The 16,901-nt window shown below is 39.0% G+C and overlaps 1 protein-coding gene across 1 annotated transcript in view; it reads left to right on the top strand.

The window, feature by feature from the left end:
- Window positions 1–5,852, top strand: part of RBM46 (RNA binding motif protein 46) — a gene marked incomplete at both ends in the record, with an annotated part of 59,651 nt that extends 53,799 nt beyond the window's left edge. The window contains one exon of the mRNA XM_083366909.1: window positions 5,653–5,852. Within this exon, the coding sequence (XP_083223035.1) occupies window positions 5,653–5,852 (200 nt within the window). The remainder of the gene's footprint in view (window positions 1–5,652) is intronic.
- Window positions 5,853–16,901: the final 11,049 nt, after the last annotated feature.

Raw genomic sequence — 16,901 nt, 5'->3', positions numbered from 1 at the left:
CAAAACCCTTGCTGGCAATCACAGAGGTCAGACATTTCTTGTAGTTGGCCACCAGGTTTGCACACAGGAGGGATTTTGTCCCACTCTTTGCAGATCCTCTCCAAGTCATTAAGGTTTCGAAGCTGATGTTTGGCAGCTCGAACCTTCAGCTCCCTCCCTTAATTCCTTCTATGGAATTAAAGTCCGGAAACTGGCTAGGCCACTCCAGGACCTTAATGTGCTTCTTTTTGAGCCACTCCTTTGTTGCCTTGGCTGTGTGTTTTTGGTCATTGTCATGCTGGAATACCCATCCACAATCCATTTTCAATGTCCTGGCTGAGGAAGGGAGGTTGTCACCCAAGATTTGACGGTACATGGCCCCATCCATCATCCCTTTGATGCGATTAAGTTGTCCTGTCTCCTTAGTAGAAAAACTCCCCAAAGCATAATATTTCCACCTCCGTGTTTGACATTGTCCATAGGCAGCATTCTTGGGGTCATAGGCTGAGCCTTGGTGGAGCAGTGGGCTAATGCCTCCTTAAGTAACACCAGCTGCCTGCAATTAGTGCAGGTTCGCATCCCACCAGGCTCAAGGTTGACTCAGCCTTCCATCCTTCCGAGGTAGGTAAAATGAGGACCCAGATTGTTGGGGGCAATAAGCTGACTTTGTAATAATGCAGCTTGGGGTGTGTATGAAAGCCCTAATAAGCAGGCATATACATAGAATGAAGGCTACTGCTAAGTTTGTAAGCCGCCCTGAGTCTTTGGAGAAGGGCGGGATATAAATGGAATAAAAATAAATAAATAAATAAAATAAATTCCTCCTCCTCCAAACACGGCGAGTTGAGTTGATGCCAAAAAGTTCAATTTTGATCTCATCTGACCACAACACTTTCACCCAGTTCTCCTCTGAATCATTCAGATGTTCATTGGAAAATTTCAGACGGGACCTGTCCATGTGCTTTCTTGAGCAGAGGGACCTTGCAGGCATTGCAGGATTTTAGTCCTTCACAGCGTAGTGTGTTTGCCAATTGTTTTCTTGGTGACTATGGTCCCAGCTGCCTTGAGATCATTGACAAGATCCTCCCGTGTAGTTCTGGGCTGATTCCTCACCGTTCTCATGATCATTTAAACTTCACGAGGTGGATCCCCAGACTGAGGGAGATTGACAGTTATTTTGTGTTTCTTCCATTTGCAAATAATCGCACCAAATGCTATCACCTTCTCACCAAGCTGCTTGGAGATAATCTTGTAGCCCATTCCAGCCTTGTAGCCCATTCCAGGCCCAATTTTTTAGGAAAAATAATGAAGAAGAAGTTTGAAAACAAACTATAGCCAGAATATATTTATTCACAGATACTATAAAACACAAGAAGGATATGTGATTAAAATGTATATTGTCTAAGAAACTCCTGATAAAAGTGCAGTTAAAGGGGAACTGGAAGTTCTTCAATGTATATCAAAACTGAAAGACACTGAGTTTTTTTAAAATGAAAATGTGAAACTTGTCTTATATATTAAATACGAACGTATATTGATAAAATCACAACTTAAAATTTATAAAATTAGGTTACAGCTTTATTTCGTTTTATTGGAACTTACTGCTAATTTCTTTCTGACAAGTAGAATTCTTACAGTAGTATGTTAAAATATTGAACTGAAATATTCTGAAACAATGCGTTGCTGAAATTTAAGTTTTCATTTGTTTTAATCTTGATCATCAGTTTTTCTTGAATGATGGGAGATATCTACTGTCTTCTAGCAATTGGAAAAAGCCCATGGACTGGTCTTATTATTTATAAGTTATGGTTAATTTAAATGTGGCTTTTTGAATAAGCTATATTTTGTGTTAAACTCTTAATATTTATTCATACCATTCTGAAAAACAAGTTACGTTTGTTGCTTTTTTGCTTCTCTTAAAAAGTACTTCATTATTTCCAACAATTATAAACTAGTCTCAGATATTAATATGCTATTTTCCCGATGATCTTTTATACTCACAAAAATTATACATCAGACATACTAATAATATAATTATAGAAATATAAGTTACTGAAATATAATAACCTTTTAATAAACAATGTTTTTCTCAGGACATTGCATAGATTTTTATGGTAATTTTTTATTTGGCAATTGTATCCTAATTCCAAAACTTTCTTTAAAAAAAAGATATGACTAAAAAGGAAATGACTCTTAAACCTTCTCATAGTGCTTACTAATATGACTACAATAATTATCTGTGAAAATGTTGACTTTGTAAAGTTGACTACTTAATTGTAAAAAATATTCTACATTATTTTAATAAAATCTCTACATTATACATACAAAATAATGTCGTGATTTACATTATGAGAAATCCGTATTAGGTGAAAAAAATCTTTGGTCATATTTTAAAAACAAGTTATTTTGATTTTTCAGAAATCAGAATAGAATATTAAAATGTTCAGTACTCTTAATGATATTGTGTAAAGCGAAATGAAAATATATCTGCAACATTTAAGTTAAGTCATATTCTAAACCTGTATATCTGTACATATGTTACATTATAAAGCCAGCATAATGAATATTGGGTTTGTAACCTCTTCCATAACAAGATAATTAAAAACATAATGTGTCTGCAACATTAATGCTCTCTTAACACAGTTTTAACTAAAGAATTATATATACATAAAAAGAACTGAAATATGTAGTATGGACTACTGCAGTTAAGTCAGTCCCAGAATTCCAAACACTTCAATGAGGATTAACATCATCTTTGAAGAGTGTTACATTCTGTCTCCACCACTTGCAGAAAGGGTACATAACCTCTCCAGTCTGGACCAGCGTAGGAAAATTTGGATAAAGTAAATAGGTAAGTAACTTAAGTGAAGCAAACGCAAGTAAAATTGACATTGATAGAATAGTATAAACTGTTCGATAATGCAGTTTATATTGTAAATATTACATATTCAAAATTGTAATGTTCAAATTTTCAAAGTCAACTGTAAAGAGAATAAGGATGTATGCTAAATTGTTGACAAAATAATGTGACTATATTTATAGAAATATGCTGCCAGAATTTTCTTTAAAAATGATCAGAATTTCCTATAAAAAGATGGAAATATTTTATTCCTATAGCTTTTACTGAATATTTTGTTTTTAAAATTTCACCTAGCAAATTCAGATTACTGTTCATTGTCCATATTTTTAACTTACTTTTGAAGTTATGCTCATATGTAATGCTTTTATAAATGCTACACATTATAGAATATTGTGCTGTGGTTTATTAGATGTGAAATTTGTGTTTGAGTGAAAAAACTTTGGAAAATACAAGGTTCAAGAATAAAATTAGAAATTAAAACATTTAATAACTTACTTAACCTAACTAATCTAGCCTAATTATATACAATCAGTTCTGTAACCTTAAAAGTAGCAAAACAGAAAGAATATCTCAAAGATGCTGAATTCTTAATATTGAATTTTTATAAAATAGATTTTATGTTGATGTTCATTTACTTTCTCTTGATTAGATGTTTACACAGCACTCAGTCTTTTCAGTTTAATAACAGCAAAATTATTGCAATATAGCATTTACAGTAAGCTATGTACTATTTATATTAAGAATGTAACTGTCAAATCAGTTTAAGTGTATTGTATTGTCTGATGATGGAATGAAAGGCTCATTTTATTATTTTAATAGTGTTTTATTTAGGCTTATATTGAAATTATTATTTCAACCTCATTGTTATCTTACGATGTACTGTAGTCATTTGTTAGGGAAAATAACTTTATTGAGCAATACAGGTGACTTACGACCACAATTGGGCACAACATTTTCATTGCTAAGCAAGGCAGTTAATTGATTTCAAACAGTCATTGGGTTGTAAGTGAAGGAGTGCATATTATGCATATCAATGCCCATGTATTGGAAAAGATTTTAATAATTTTAAAAGCCCTGCTTTAGATCTAAAAACTGTCACTGCTGTCTTTAAATATTGGCTATGTAATAGAACTAAAAATGCTGCTACTTTCTTTTTTCTGAGTAGTTTATTGCTAACAAATATGAAATCTTAAAGGCAAAGATTAAAACAAATCTTATTTTTTAAAAGATTATTTTAATTGTGGCAGGAAAATAATTTCCATTTGCTTGTGCAAAATAAAAGATGTAACTAAAAGTTTAAGTGAAGATTTTTAAATTTATCATACCATAAATTTATTAATAATGTAGTTTTGATTATATCAACTCAGAAATAAACCCTATTGTGTAAGTGAGATTTATTTCCAGGAAATGAATGTATGCCTCCAGTCCAAACATATTAAATATAACCTAATTAAATATATAAATATAAATATATCAACAACAGGGGGCTCAGTGGCTCTCTGGTTATATACTCTGAGCTCATCAGATGGAAAGTTGACACCTGAGTTTCATACCTGAGTACTGCGCGATGGGGTGAGCTCCCGTTACTTGCCTCAGCTCCTGCCCACCTAGCAGTTCAAGAACATGCAAATGCAAATAGATAAATAGGTACCATTTCGGTGGGAAGATAATAGCGTTCCGTGTGCATTGGCGTAGAGTCATACTGACCACATGATCATGGAAATGTCTTCAGACAATGCTGGCTTCCTCGGTTAAGAAACAGAAATGAGCACCACCTCCTAGAGTCAGACACTACTGGACAGAGGAAACCTTTACTTTTACCTTCATAACTATCAATGGCTTGGGTTTTCCTAAAGAAAAGGTGTTGAATCCTACTCATTTCATGCAATTGTAAGGTTTTAAATAATAAGTCCATTTGTATATAATTGTTAAATATCTACTTGGAGCAGAATATTTTTGTTGTATTTTATAACAAGATTTGCAGTCAGTTTCTTGTCTTGGCTTTCAGTGCTTTTTTCCTATTAAAATATGTAACTTAGTGTCTTACTGTCAAATATTAATTGGGTTATGTAAGAATAGTGTACACTGGATATATTAGAAAAATTATAGGAATTAATCAGTTTATAGAATGGTGCCATAAATTCTTCATTTTTTTCTCATTGAAACATTTAGTTACCTAGACTTTAGCCAGTAGCTTGATTATATGAAGAATCACAAAAGTTTTACAATTAATTCACTACATTATCATATGTTAAAATATTTATATTCATTCTTTTGAGAGGGACATGCAAGATGGATGCACCTAATCTCAGTGAAACCTGTACACCTGCAGAAGTGTTGAGGAATGGATGCAGTGCAATTAACCCATTGAGATTTTACACTTAATCCAGTAATTCTAGTAGTGGGAAATTACTTTTGCATAGGAGGAAATGCTGTTTTTGTTCCTAATCGCTGAATGGAAAAGTTAGATTATATATGCATAGTGCATTTGCAGAAGTCACTTGTAGCTATTGGAATTGTTGCATAGACCTTGAAATGAAATAGTGTGACTTGCTATGCTTTTAGAAAGCATTGTTTCATGTGAAATTTCATCAAAATAAGGCACTACAACAAGGCACAACTCTAATATAGAAGATTTTAAAAGCCTAGGATAAAAATTGCATTTATTTAGTAGTAGCCTGCAATATAATTCCTATGTTCTTGAGTGATAAGATTTAGAATAAGAAGTATTTGGAGGGAATTATGCTGACCATTATGATTTCTCCAATTTTATTTTGAAATTGATATTCATGCTGCTTAAATTTCTTTTGCAGAGTACAATTTTTGTCGAAATCCAGTAAATAACATTTCTCCTGTTAGTGCTACGCTTTCTTCTGGAACAACCAGCGTTTTACCGTATACATCAAGACCATATTCTTACCCAAGCTATCCCTTGTCATCATCAATTCCGCTTGCTAATAGCAACCATGTTGGACAGCGTTTGTACATCTCCAGTCAGGCCTCATTCTTTTGAGGACAAAAAAGCTGGATGGAAAAAAAATTCGCTTTTTTTTTTTTTTAAAAAAAAAACCTATAATGTAGTTTTAGTTTTAATTGGGTTTATATAATTGCTTTTGCTTGGCTATTTCATATTGCTTATAAATTATAGATAAAACCCATTTAAATGTTTTTTAAAAAAATAATTTCTCATTAAATAGTAGCTTTAAAATATTTTAAATGCATGCAATTGTTGGTTGTAATCTTGTTATCAAGGATCCATTCTTTGGAGATGAAAAGGAGTATTTGGTGAAAAGCAAAGTATTATGTAAGGAAATGATGCACAGTACTATTATTATTATTTTTTTAAAAAAGAAACCTTAATTCCAAACAAATATTTGGGGTCCTTTAAAATTACATTGTATATTTTAGTTGCATGATATTTGTTTTATTAATCCACTGTTTACATTGTTACATTTTATTTGTTAAAAGTATTGTTCTATTTGCATGTTGTAATGTTTTTAATGTTCATATCATGTGTTTAATTCCCTAAAATACAGTCATTTTGACATTAAAATCTTGCTGTATGAAAAGAGTTTGGATTCCTTTTTAATATTTAAAGTAAATATTGATAAATGTCAAACTTTACTTTTTCTCCTATAGCAATTAAGTATGAGCATACAATAGGCAATTACAGAAAATAGTATGAAATTTTCTTTACTTTGCAGACCTAAAGCTATTTGAACCCTCACCACAATATTAGGATTTTAGATGTTTCTGTAGAGACAAGTTGTGTGTCTGTATTATGTAGTTGATTCTCTAGTTGAGAGTGGCAAAACTCTTCCTTCTAGCAGATAGAACTATAATAAAATTGTAGAGTTACAATAAAATTAATTTTGCAAGCCACAGTATATAATGCTTCGTTTATACTGCAGAGGAAGTTTTCCCTATGCCATTAGACCTAATTCATACAGGAATCAGGCAAAAAAGATGAGCAATATTCTTTCATGAGAGAACTCACCAAGTTGATTAGACATTTTTCATATTTATTTCATTTATGAATTTAAAATACACTGTTGTGTGCCAACAGAAGACAGCATAGGAAACATATTTTTGTTGAAAAAGTTCCACATATTGTATTAGAGGCCGTATTACATCTCTAATGTGGGTACTCTGACTCCAAATCAAGACCTAATAATGAGTGCCTCATTATTTAAATCTGATTACATTTGTATTCAGCTTTTCATTCATTTTATCTAAGAGAAAGTGATTGTTCCATGACCTTCAAATAATCTAAATACCATAAGAGTAACTGGGAGTGTTGTAAACATTGTTTTTTAATATATTTTTTCTCTCTTCACATATGGTAAGTTTGAAAGGTATCTGCATAAATCACGACTCATTTCCCAAAGAAACATTTAAGCTATAACAATACCCAACATTTTTAGATTCATTTAAATGGTATTTAAATGAACTATCTAGATAAGAATTTAGATACACATTGTTTTAAATGGTCTGAAAATTTCTTGAAAGTGGAATAAATAATGAGTTCATAAAGGTCTATTATAGTCAGGCTTCCAGTCAGCCAGATGCTTAGACTGGGTTGGGGATTTTTGTCCATCTATCAAGTCCTACAATTTTCAGCATTATTTTCCTGGTTTGTAGTATTTACTTCTGGTTTCTGGCAAAAACACACATTGGGCAAAAATGAAAGTTTGTTTCTTGATTGTGTTATTCAGTTGACTGCAATAAAAGTTATAGAATCTCCTGCAATTACATTGTAACCCACTTACGGTAACAATCACCACAACTTACAACCATAATTCCTAACTCAATTAGAACTGTACATTGGGGACTAACTTGCTTCGATGCAAGTTCTTCACTATCCTTCAGATATTCTTCCAATGACCTTCAACTGTCTGGTGTACCTATGCTCCTTGGCAAACAGTCTGTCAACATCATTGTGTGGAAGAAGGACATGATGCATTGCCATTATTTTTCTGGTCTTCCCACCCAAAGCTGCTTCAGCCTGAGTCCAGTCCAATATTTCAGCTGCATATGTATGACTGAAATTCCCCAAGTATTAATTGCCTTAATGGTATTTCCATCTCTGAATTTAGATTTTTAAGATCTTTTTCAGTCTTCTGATGTATTCATTTCTAACCCTTTTCTTGACTTCAGTGTACTTGATACCATCAGCCAAAAGCATGCCCAGATATTTTGTAATGATTGTCTCAGCCAGCCTTTTGATATTTCCATAGAGCATCTCAATGCCTTCAGTTTTCACTATTTCCCTTGTTGATCGGGTGATTCATTTGTCTAATCCAAACTCCACTGCAATATCTTTGCTGTATATTCAGACAATGTTAAGCTGTATTGCATTTCAAATAGTGTTTTTTCCATACAGCTTCAGATTGTCCATGTAAAGGAGGTCAGATAGTCTGGCTGATAATTTTGATGTTTGATAGCCATGGACTGACTTGTTCAGTATTGTTGACAAGAATGCAATGCAATGCAATGACTCATTATCACCACAGTAGTGATAGGGTCACTAAAACTCAAGCTGTGCAAAGATCAATGGCCCGAGAAGACACAGCTGCTGGTCACTAGTGACAAATGGGAAAGCTTATCGAGAACTAGAGATACACCACAGTAGTGATAGTATGTCTCCTTGAAAGAGTTCTCTTGGTAAGCTCTCCCATTTGTCACTAGTGATCAGCAGCTGTGTCTTCTATTGATCTTTGCAGAAAGCCGAGTTTTAGTGACTCCCATTGTTTTTGGCACTTCATTATTCAGTCATGTAGCAAGGAGCAGAATGCCTTCTTGTAATCAATCCAACTACATTCAAGTTGATCTTCCTTCTCTTGCAGTTTTCCAAAGTCACCTTGTCAGGAGCTGATCTTTTGTCCTACTGTTCGAGCAGTTTCCTTTCCACTGAGATGTAAAGAGCTTGTTTTCAACTAGATGCTGTTTGATTTCATCCAGATAGCAATTTGAAAGTTGTTGGTAATCAATTAATTGACCTGAGTTTGCCTGGTGCTGCCCCTTTGATCTTTAACAGGTATGTTTTGCTGTATGTTAACCCACCTTCAATTTTACCTCCTTGCAGTAAACAACTACTATTTGTTAAACTACTTGGCAATGAGTGGATGCAGACCATCTGTCAGAATCCATTTATATTTCATTTCTAACTGCAAATCTAAAGCTCTCCCCCTTACTGGATTCTGCCATTTTTCCAAGGAGGGGAAGAGAAGGAAGGGTTGTTAAGAGCCATCTCTATCTCTCAGATGCAAGATTTGTGTATTCAGCCTGCCTGGAGGCCATTACAAAAGACCAGGAAAGAAACCCTTTGAACTAAAAACAAAGAAAGAGGGAGAGGGCGGAACTCTCGGTTGTATCTGATGGGAATGTGAAGGGGAGGAAGTAATAATGTTGCCAATGATACTGGGGCTCTCTTTTCCCACCAGGAGTTTGACACCTGAAAGTTAACTGATCCGGGACTGACCAAATGGGCTGAGGGGAGGGGTTTTACTCGGGGACACTTTAAAGTATCAACCTGCAAGACAATTTCCAGATCCTGTCTAGATTATCCACTGTCAACCATGTTTTAGTAAAAGGGGCTCCATTGTCAGGGCCCACTTCAAAACCTCATCCCAAGAAAGCAGGACTCTTGGAACACTTTCTTTCCAAAAGGAACTTTTATTAGGAAAAGCTGATAGCAGACATATTAGGCAGGATCTGAGGGTTTCCTGCTCAGATCAATAGGTTAAAAGAATCCCAAACAAACCCCACCCCAATAGTTCATCCAGTCAATTTGAATGGGCCAATCCCCAGGTGCTAAGTGCACTTTGGGAAAGGAGCTGATAACGGGGTCCTTTCCCATGGTTGTAAAGATGTTGTTGGGTCTTTGCACCTTCCCTTCCACAGCGAGAGATAAGTCAGAAGGCCTGAGGCACATTCCTTTCTCACCCCAAGCAGTGGCGTAGCTTGGGGGGTGCAGGGGGGGCCGGCCGCACCGGGCGCAACATCTGGGGGGGCGCCCATTAAGCTCGCCGGAGGGGGACGATTCCGCTTCGCCGAGGGTCGGAGGAGCGAGTGAGCGAGCGAGCGAGCGAGCGGGCGGAGCGTAGAAAGCAACCGCATTCGCTGCGCCCAGCCAGAGCGGGATCCCGTCCTCTCGCGGCTGCGGATCGCCTCCTTTCTCGGGTGGGGGTGGGGAGGTTTGGCGGTGTCTTGCCTCCCTCTCTTTCTCCCGCCGCGGCCCTCCTCCACTTGGCTCTCAACCTGCAAGCCCGCCCCCCCGACCCAGCTCCCGCCCCCGTCTCCTCCTTTCCCGGAGGTAAAGGTAACAACTGCAGCTGCCGCACCTGTGGCTGCTTGCTGCTGCTGCTGCTCCTCCTCCTCCTCCTGCCGTATTGACTCTCTGCGGCCACTCGGTTCCCCCTGCAGGAGGCGATCGGGACCGCCCCCCCCCCCGACACACGTCGCCAGCAGCGAGAGTTTCCAGCCAGTCCGGCGAATCTTTGGGGCGAGGTGCCAAAGAGAAGGAGGCGGCTTGGATAAGCAGCGTCTGGGCAGAAAATATGTCGGGCGCCGCAGCAAGTATGAATTCCTGGGGTACAGCCTAAGCAGGCAAAGCTGCAGGGTGGGTTGGTTGGCTTTTCCGGCTTTGGAATAACCTTGGGAAGCTGAGGCATTGTAAGTTGGAAGTCATTGTTTGTCGCCTAACATGTTGGGTCAACCCCATGCCACATGCTAAGCCATAAACCGTGGTTGGTATCCAGGGTTTAGGACAAGATGGAGAAAACTAGCCAATTGTGGGATCATAAATCTTGATGAAGCCCATCATCGCTCCATGTGATGTATGCACTCAATCTACAAACGTAGTCCAAGCCTATTCACATCTGTTGTAAGTTCATTCTCTTGTGGGGTTTATCCTGACGTCCACTAAGAGTGGAACAAACATGCCCCATTAACCATTTTCAACGCCATGTCCTCTCTTTGTCTCATCCTAAATCACAGCTGAGGCACCTTAAAGTTGCCTTGTTTCAGTTTTAAACTAGCATTTTCCCTCTTCTCCAGAGACCCTTTTTTGCCTTGAACCTAACTCAGGGGTAGGCAACCTTGGCTCTTTTATGACTCATGGACTTCAACTCCCAGAATTCCTGAGCTAGTGGAAGAGACTCGAGTGCTAAAATCCACAGGTTAGGGGGCGCAAATTACTTGCCTTGCCCCGGGTGCTGACAACCCACGCTACGCCACTGACCCCAAGGTAACATCAAGGGAGAGACAGTTTAAAGAGTAAGCATGTAGAAACAGTGGAAAGGATGCATTGTAGCAAAGCAGAATAACATACCACAGAGTCTTCCCCCCTCCTCCTCAGAAGAATGGCAGAACCCTCAGAAAGAAAGGAATTAGGAAAGAGATGAGATAGATTCTCCCCCCCCCCCCAGGAAAGAATGGGTTCTGACATCCGTTTTCGCCTGCACAGGACTTGAGAATAGGCTTTTCCCAGTGAAAAGGGAGCCACGGAGTGAGGCGCTCTCTCTCTGGGGGCTCTGTTTTCACCAGGAAATGGCTTGAGAAAAGGCCTGCCAGTGGGGTGCTTCAGAAACGGAAAGGACTGTCACACAGAGCTTCAAAATACAGCGAATCCCTGTATTTTGAATAGCTGCATAGGCGTTCGCTTTTTATCCAAATGGAGACCTGAGTCACACAGAGCTCCAAGCAGTCACACAGATGATTCCTTTCCATTTCTGAAGTGCCCCACTGGCAGGCACACGGACCTTCCAATCTCAGATCTGCATTTGGATAAATAGTATTTGAGTGGCAGCAGATTGAGTTTCTCCGCTCTGTCTGAAAGAAGAAACCAGAGGTGCAGAGCAGGATTGCTCTCAAGAAGACGCAGGTGCATTTTGCACGCCTGCCTTATTGAGGGGAATCCTGCTCTGCACCTCCATTTCCTTCCATTTGTAATATTCTGATTACAAATCCTAACTATCTAGTTATAATTATACTTCTATTTCTAACAATCTATTCTTAACCATATTCAAACCTCTAATTAATAATATAGCATCCCCTCTAATAGATCAAAGCTTTGGTTTCCTTCTTTCTTACTCTAGCTTTCTTTTTTTGCCAACTAACTTGCCAAGTCAGTGCATTTGGATCATCAAATAATTCTTCCTGTATTTTTGTATATATTATTTGGAACAAGAGAAACAATTTGGTTAAGGTGTTTTTGGAAGAGCTAGCCCACTGATATTTATTAAACTGCCTCCCTCCTTTTCCAATTCCCCACAGTTCTGTTAATGACTTTATCTTCCATTCCATCAGCTCTCATTCCTTGTCATCCAGTATGTTCTGAAAACTTAGTTTATAAAATGTCTTTTCTGTTTCCAATATTATCTTTGCATCTTCTGAGTTTTCATTTATCTGAGTCTGGTCATTAATTTCTTCCTTTAGATCGTCAATGTTTCTTTCAGCATTCTCTAGTTTTCCTTCTATTTTCTGGGTTGCTGGTTCCTTCTCTGTAGTTGTCTTCTGAGTTTGTAGATTTAAATTACAAAATTGTTTTTTTATCTCCTTTGTGTTATTATTAACCTGCTCACAAGCTAAAGTAATTGTTTTTTGTATTAATTTCAACATGGAGAGAATTTATTTCTGTATTTCATCAGTATTTTATTGGCGATATGGCAAGTAAAGGTTACTGGGAACAGATGTTAAAGATGGTGCTTTACTATTTAATGCTGAGTATGAAACATCCATTTTATTTTATTTATTATTTTTATAAGTAGCCTTTATAGATTTATCCAACCAACTGTCCATTCCTGAATCTCCCCTAAGCAGATATAAGTAAAATTCAATTTTTTCTGTCCAGCAAGAAATATATCCTTTCTGTCCAGGGAGAAAAAAGAACCATTGAAGATTGTTTAACAATCAAGATTTGTAATCCAAAATGTTCCATATGTTTTTTCTAAAAAAAAATCCACAATACAGTTCTGAAAGTTAGTATTTATGTTCAAAATTCACACAGGCCAAATTTAGGATGCCACACAGATAAGCAGCCCCTAAGATGTTGGAATAACCATGATCTCTGTTCCTAGGTTTCACCAGTATCCCCAAGTAATTAATTTGCTGCTTTTCTTTTCTGAGGGAGTGGGGTGGAAATTCCCTTTCCCTCTTTCATCGGGGGAGGTGCTTTGGGCAGATTTTCAGGAAGAGGTCTTAAAATCATAAAGAAAGGATCAGATCTCACCCAGTTTCATCTATGTTGCTGTAAAGTTGCTTGGTAGTGCTTGTTGACTTCCATTGTCAGCAGTTTTGGACTGGCTACATGAATGCAGCCAGTCTTTCCCCTGCTGGTTTGGAGGGCTTTCTTGGATCAAACAAGAGGGCTGCCCCCCCAATCAATGAGAGTCCCCTCTTTGCTTGCTGCCTCTATGGGGTGACCTTCAACCCTTTCCAGGGTGACCCAGCAGGGCGAAACCAGATGTGAAAGACAGAGCCCCTGCATCTTCATCTCCACAACATCAAAACTGGAAGTCACTGGTGCAACTTTCTCACTCAAACCCCAACTTTTGTATGGTCTGCAGACTGACCAGGCATCTGGTGCATCCTGAGTCTATGAGGGCCTCTACTACTCTTTTCACCCCTGAATGTGGCACTACGATCTCCACTTGGGCTGATAGAGGGCTGATGATTTCACTTACCATTGGGTCGTCCTCCCCCTCACTATCATTCTCAGAGGTTCAGCTGCAAGTTCTCTGTGGCCAGAGATCCCTCCCCTTTGCTTCTCATGGGGGAGACCTCAATGACCTGTGGCTGTGGCAGTGGTTGACTGGCCACTCCAGGAGGTGGGGCAGCTACAGGTTGAGGGCACAGCCAGGATGTGAGGTAGTGGTTGGCTGATGACTGGTTGATCCCCCAGCAGCAGTGGCAGTTGTTCTCAGGCCAGGGAGAAGTAAGGGGGTCAATATGGCTGCTGCCAAATGACCAGACCCCATTTGGGGGGTTAGGTCCAGCCTACGAGTTGGCTCTCCATGCACATTCAAGCTACTGAATCTCTCCCTCAGCTGCTCGACCGATTGACTGCTGCATGTTGTCAGATGCCTTTGCTCCACCGGTCCTTCCCATTCCAAAGCCCTCCTCTCTCTCTCTCTCTGTAGATTTGGGCAAACTCAGGTCCCAAATAGGCCAGCAGGAACTCGGTGTCATGGTTCTGACAGATAAAATTCTTCAAAAGAACTTCAAGGCATTGTTTACCTTAAAGAATCTTTTATTCGAGAAACAAAGTATCGGCACTACATAGTTAAAGCCAAAAACTGAATTCCCCTCCCCAGACACAAAGTAGAAAAGCACAATTCCCTCCTCCAACTAACAGTCATAAATCACATTCCCCAATTAGCTTGAAGTGCGGGCTTTTTCCTCAGCTCTCCAGCTCACCAAATCTTTATCAATTCTGGGTGCAATAACCTTGGATTCCCATGGCTGAGTTATTATTGTTATGACTAATTGGACTCTCATCCACATCCCCCCTCCCAGCATCAATGAACTCTAAAAGTGATAGAGAAAAGATGGTTACATTTCCATCTGTTGTCAAAGCAAGAACATCTGATGTTAGCACCATTGACATCTGCCCCCCCCCTTACAAAAAGGACAAATCCTGTAATGTAAACAAAAGTACAGGTTAGGGCTTGCCTCTTCATTTGTTAGGGTTTTTCTTATATAACCTATTAATGAGTCTGTCAGCTTTTACATCAATAGATTTCACCCAGGTGACCTTAGACAATGGATTTCCCTTTCATTGCACTAAGTACTGCAATTTCCCCTTAAAAATTATAGAATCAAGAATACACTTTACTTCATAGTCTGTCTTGCCACCACGAGGGGTCTGGGTGCCTTCTTAGGGGGAGGTCTTAAGGTGGAACCCCAAAAAGTTTTCAACAGGCTACAATGGAAAACAGGGTGAACTTTTCCTAAGAAAAGTTTTAATTCCACCGTACCAGGTTAATGATGTTTACAATGGGCAAGGGTCCTAAGTACTTCGGTCCTAAACTTCTTACTAGGTAACTTAAGACGTAAATATTTAGTTCACAGATAAACCTTTTTCCCAACTTGGAATGTTCTTTGAGGAGTCCTTTTTTATCTGCCTGTTTTTTGTATGTCTCGAAAGCCTTTTTCAAAGCAGTTTTCGTGGTTTCCAAACTTCCTCCCACCCCCTCACCCATTGACATTGATCAAGAGTCTGAGAAATGGAGGGAGCTTGGGGGTATTTGGGTATTGGGCTGAACTCTTTTCCTGTGGCCACTTTAAAAGGTATGAAGCCGGTGCTGCTGTGAACAGAGTTATTGTAAGCCACCTCTGCAAAAGGGAGGAGGTCATGAAAGTCCTTGAGATGAGCCAATTAGTTTAAGAAAACTCCTCCAAAACGTAGCTGTCAACTGCACCTCCCTGTCAGAGATTATTTGTTTAGGTGTGCCATGCAGTCTGTAGATGTGTCTCAGGAACATCTACAGACTGCATGGCACACCTAAACATGCGATGAAGTGAGCCTGCTTTGAAAACAGATCTATCACAGTCCATATGACTGTATTTCCCCTACTTTCAGGTAGATCTACTATAAAATCCATAGCAATTTCTTCCCATGGTTGGGAAAGGTCTGCCACCGGTTGCAATAACCCAGGGGGTTTCCCCGGAATTCTTTTCATGGTGGCACATACAGCACAACTCCAAACATAGTTTTCCACATCCTTTTTCAATCCTGGCCACCAGAATTGACAGCGGATGAGGTGTAGTGTTTTTAAATATCCAAAGTGCCCAGCCTGTTTTATGTCATGGCCATGTCAGAGAGCGTTAAGGCAGAGGGTCTCTGGCAAATATAGTGTTCCCCCTTTGTAAGCCAAACCATCCCTGCATGTTAGGGAGGTTTGATTGTCCTTGAACCATAGGTCGGTGAGGAGCTCTTGTTTTATTTTCTTTGCCCCAGGGTCATTGGGATTAGGGGCTCTTGAATGTGGGACTTGGTGTGGTGTAAGTTGAGAAGCAATTTGTGGATTGGAGATAATGGCCTCATTAACCTCTTCACTCTGGCTTTTATACTGGGGCAGTCTGGATAGAGCATCAGCTAAGACGTTTTTTCCTCCTGGTATATACTTTAGAGTGAAGTTAAAATGGTTAAAGTACTCTGCGCATTGTACTTGTTTCGGAGACAATTTGTGGGGAGTTTTCAGTGCTTCTTGGTTTTTGTGATCAGTCCATACCTCAAAAAGCACCTTGCTCCCAGCGGATCGCGAAGGCTTCCTTTTCCCACACAGCCCATCTCCTCTCACACTCAGTGAATTTTTTTGAGGTGTAGGCACAGGGTTGTAGGGTCCCACTCTGGTTCTTTTGCAGTAGCACCGCTCCAATGGCTATGTCACTGGCATCGGCTTGAATTACAAAGGGCTTCCCTGGGCAGGGATGCTTTAAGACTGGTTCAACCGCAAATCGTCTTTTTAAGTTCTCAAAAGTGGTCTGACAGCTCATAGTCCATGCTAGTGGTTGGCCTAGATGCGGCTTTTCTCTCTCTTTGCCTGTTTTTAGTAATTCTGTAAGGGGTAGGGCAATTTCGGCAAAACAGGGGATGAATTGATGGTAGAAGTTGGCAAATCCTAGGAAGCTCTGGAGCTGTTTGTCCTGCTTCAGAGCCTTGCTGCCAAAGGTCATAAGGCTTCTAGGTCTACACTCCATCTTTGCCTTTCGTTGGTTACCTATTTGGGTGTCTTCTCTCCCATGGCTCTCACTCTATATTCCCTCTCTTGTTCAAACTATTTTCCAGTGCCCTAAACCCACTACCCAGAAAGCTATGTATTCTTTTCTTGGAATGACCAGTTTTTGTAGGCAGTGGATTCTTGCTTATACCCCTTTAGCTTGTCCTCTTTATGTTCTCGCTCTCCATAATATCCCTGAACCCCTCCAATGGTCCCCTGCTGCTGAATCTTCATTTCAAAGGTTAAAGCAAGCTTTGTCTTTTGCTCTGGCTTTAGGATTGCCTGACTATTCTAAGACTTTTACTCTTTATTGTCATGAACATGAGGGTTTTGCCCTT

This window comes from Vipera ursinii (genome assembly GCF_947247035.1).
Source record: "Vipera ursinii genome assembly, chromosome: 7".
NCBI classification, from domain to species: domain Eukaryota; kingdom Metazoa; phylum Chordata; class Lepidosauria; order Squamata; family Viperidae; genus Vipera; species Vipera ursinii.
Note: the sequence above shows the minus strand (reverse complement) of the source record. Positions and strands in the feature narration are given on the sequence as shown.